The sequence below is a fragment of the Gossypium arboreum genome, chromosome 10 (assembly GCF_025698485.1).
Source record: "Gossypium arboreum isolate Shixiya-1 chromosome 10, ASM2569848v2, whole genome shotgun sequence".
Lineage (NCBI taxonomy): Eukaryota > Viridiplantae > Streptophyta > Magnoliopsida > Malvales > Malvaceae > Gossypium > Gossypium arboreum.
Window position 1 is genome coordinate 126,864,512 of NC_069079.1, and position 2,894 is coordinate 126,867,405.

The 2,894-nt window shown below is 32.0% G+C and overlaps 1 protein-coding gene across 1 annotated transcript; it reads right to left on the reverse strand.

Annotated features, from left to right (window-relative positions):
- Positions 1-1,815: 1,815 nt before the first annotated feature.
- Positions 1,816-2,583, reverse strand: LOC108488229 (uncharacterized). Its single transcript, XM_017792519.1, has one exon. It carries the CDS (start codon positions 2,581-2,583, stop codon positions 1,816-1,818), a length of 768 nt encoding a protein of 255 aa, XP_017648008.1.
- Positions 2,584-2,894: the final 311 nt, after the last annotated feature.

Below are 2,894 nucleotides of genomic sequence, written 5' to 3' on the forward strand. Positions count from 1 at the left end.
ATATTATTATTGGCATTGTCGCACTTATTATTATTTTATTACAAGTATTAGCACCATAATTTGCTTTTATATTCACTATAAATCACGTAATATTTTTACTCGATACATTAAAATGTTGTTTTAAATAAGCATTATTTTATATTTGGAAATTCGAGAAAATCGTGCCCTAACTTATTGGGTTTTGATTTTTCTCATTTAACTTAAATCACGGAATATGCTTTTAATACGAGTTTTGAATAAAACGCTTATTCTCGGAAATACGAGGTGTGGTGCCCTAACTTACTGGATGTGACATCTTGTTACTTCGAGATAAGATTTTTTACAAATAAAGGCAGTATTCGGTATTTAGAAATTCGAGAGATCGTGCCCTAACTTATTGGGTTTCGATCTTCCTTGTTTACCCTAGATAATCGAATATCCTTTTAAAAAGTTAAAATACACGAATTTTAAATAAAAGGCAAAGCTCACTCTCAAAAGTTCGAGATGTCATGTCCTAACTTATTAGATGTGACATTTTATTACTTCGAGACGAGAAGGTCTTTAACATTCGAGTTTTTTACAAAAAAGAGGGATCGTATTTTAAAGTCTTTCAAGTTTTTTTAATTTTCGACACTAAGACACTAATTAATCAACTAGGTACCAATTTTTGGGAGTTACAAGGGTACTAATCCTTCCTCGTGCGTAACCAATTCCCGAACCTGTCTTTCTAAATTTCATGGACCAAAATCGTTGTTTAAATAAATCAAACCATTTATTAAAAACAATCACTTTTACGAGGTAACCCGATCACACCTCATCAAAAAGGATTAGTGGCGACTCCCGTTTTTTTCATTTTCGTTTCTAAAATAAAGTCGACCCGGTTTTTCAAAAAAAATGATTTCGACAAATATAAATTAGAAAATTTATAAGTTGTTTAATAACTAAAGCAAAAAGAAAAATACAATATCCAAATAAAATATATTAATAAAAAGATGTTCTTAAATTCATAAAAATATATATATTCAACACTTAATACAATCATATATAAATCAAGTTATCCTAACTCCCAAAGCATCATCTGAACTTATAAATTACAATGAAAATTTTTAATTAATTTTTATATTTAATTTTAAAAATACGTATAAAAATAAATAAATAAAAATTAAAAAGTAGATCATTTCATTAAATTTTAAGTTGCTGGAAGGATGTTCATCACTTCAGATCATGTACATAGATTTCTTCTTTTGAGAGTTAGCACATCCAACCTGGATATGTTTATCTTTTTTAATAATGATTTTAGTTTTTGTTTTGGGGCTATTTTTGGATTCCTTGAACTTCTTGAATCTTTTTTATTGTTTCCTAAAGGTTTTGTCAAAATTCCGAGTAAGCAAAGCAATTTGTTCTTAAAATTTGATCTAATTTCAAGGTATCCAATTGTTTAATCTAATTTGATCCATTCATCAAAATAATTTACAGATTAGTCTTTAAAGATTCACTATCACATGTACAAAGTATTAGTAAGAATTAAAAGCTCAAACACCAAAGAGTTTATTTCGAAAGTTTGTTAATTAGAACTAAGAGAAGTGTGACATTGCACGAGTGACTACTCACATAACTACCTCAACAAATTACTACAACCTTTCATTATTCTCACAATTTACTTTCATACATACAGCATAGACCAACAGATTCCAAATTAAGTTTGCTGATGACCACACTAACAACACAATCAACAACCGAAATCACACCCATTTGACTTGACTTGTTGGATAAGCAAGTTCAAGCCTTATTTAACAAAGCACACAAAATCATAAACAAACACAAGCCCTGGACTAACTAGTTCTGAGAAAATTGAAATAACGTGGAAACTAAAGTAAATGGCTCTCCAAGTATAGCAGAAACGACCAGCTTGAGAAATGTGATCAGCAATCTGATACCCCTCATTGCATTCGCGCTTTGCCCCGCTCTTAGGCGAATCTCTTGGTTTGGAGCAAGATTTTGCAGTGCAAGCATTTTTCTTTCCTCGTTAGCGAGAGCATCAAGTTGAAAATAACCCATTGTCCAATTGTCAAGACATGCTTCTTTCAGACATGCCACATGATAACATAGCATACCATCTGAGGAAACATAGGACAAACCCTGGACTTTGCCTGATGCTCTTTCCTTTCTTTGACATTTCAAGCATCTTGATTCTATCTTTTCGCGAAGTTTGATTACTTGGTTGGAACCCGGAAGGGTAAAAGTCAAAGGAAGGCTCGCACAATGGGGATGTAAATCATTATCTCCATGGGAGCATTGGTACAAAAATCCTCGTATGTCCAAGGCACAAATGTCGCAAATTCTTGTCCCTGGTAATGGATTTTGTCTGTGAAATTGGAAGTCACATTTTTTGAAAAATTTCTGAGTCGGTGGACGTCCGTATCCGAGCCCCAATCCGCATTCGTGATGAAGGATGTAATCGCACTCCATGTTGGGACATTGGTAGCGAAGTCCAAATCCTAGCTCTTTGCACCCACCACAAATGAAAGGAACTTCACTCCTTTCCAACTTAAGCTTATGCTCTGGGTGACCATCTTTATCATGTATCTCTAGCAATCCTGCCATCTCTCCAAATTGGCTTTTCTGCAAACACAAATATTGAATTGAATCATCAACCAATTCAAACAAATACGTGCAAGTAAGGTTATTTTCATACAAAATTTTGTTTTATTTGTAATTTGAAAGTATAGATACATACCAACTCATTGTCACTTGAATTAAAATACTTATTTTTATGAATGTTCACAATAACTTTCATTGAATCTTAGTGATGGGTAACAAAACAAATCAAAGAACTAAGATAATTTGAAAAACATTATTAAAATTTAAAATCTAAACACCAAAGATTAAATTAAAACCACATAAAAAGAAATATA

Coding starts and splice junctions, on each gene's coding strand:
- LOC108488229 (XM_017792519.1), bottom strand. CDS start 2,583: ATGGCAGGATTGCTAGAGATACATGATAAAGATGGTCACCCAGAGCAT.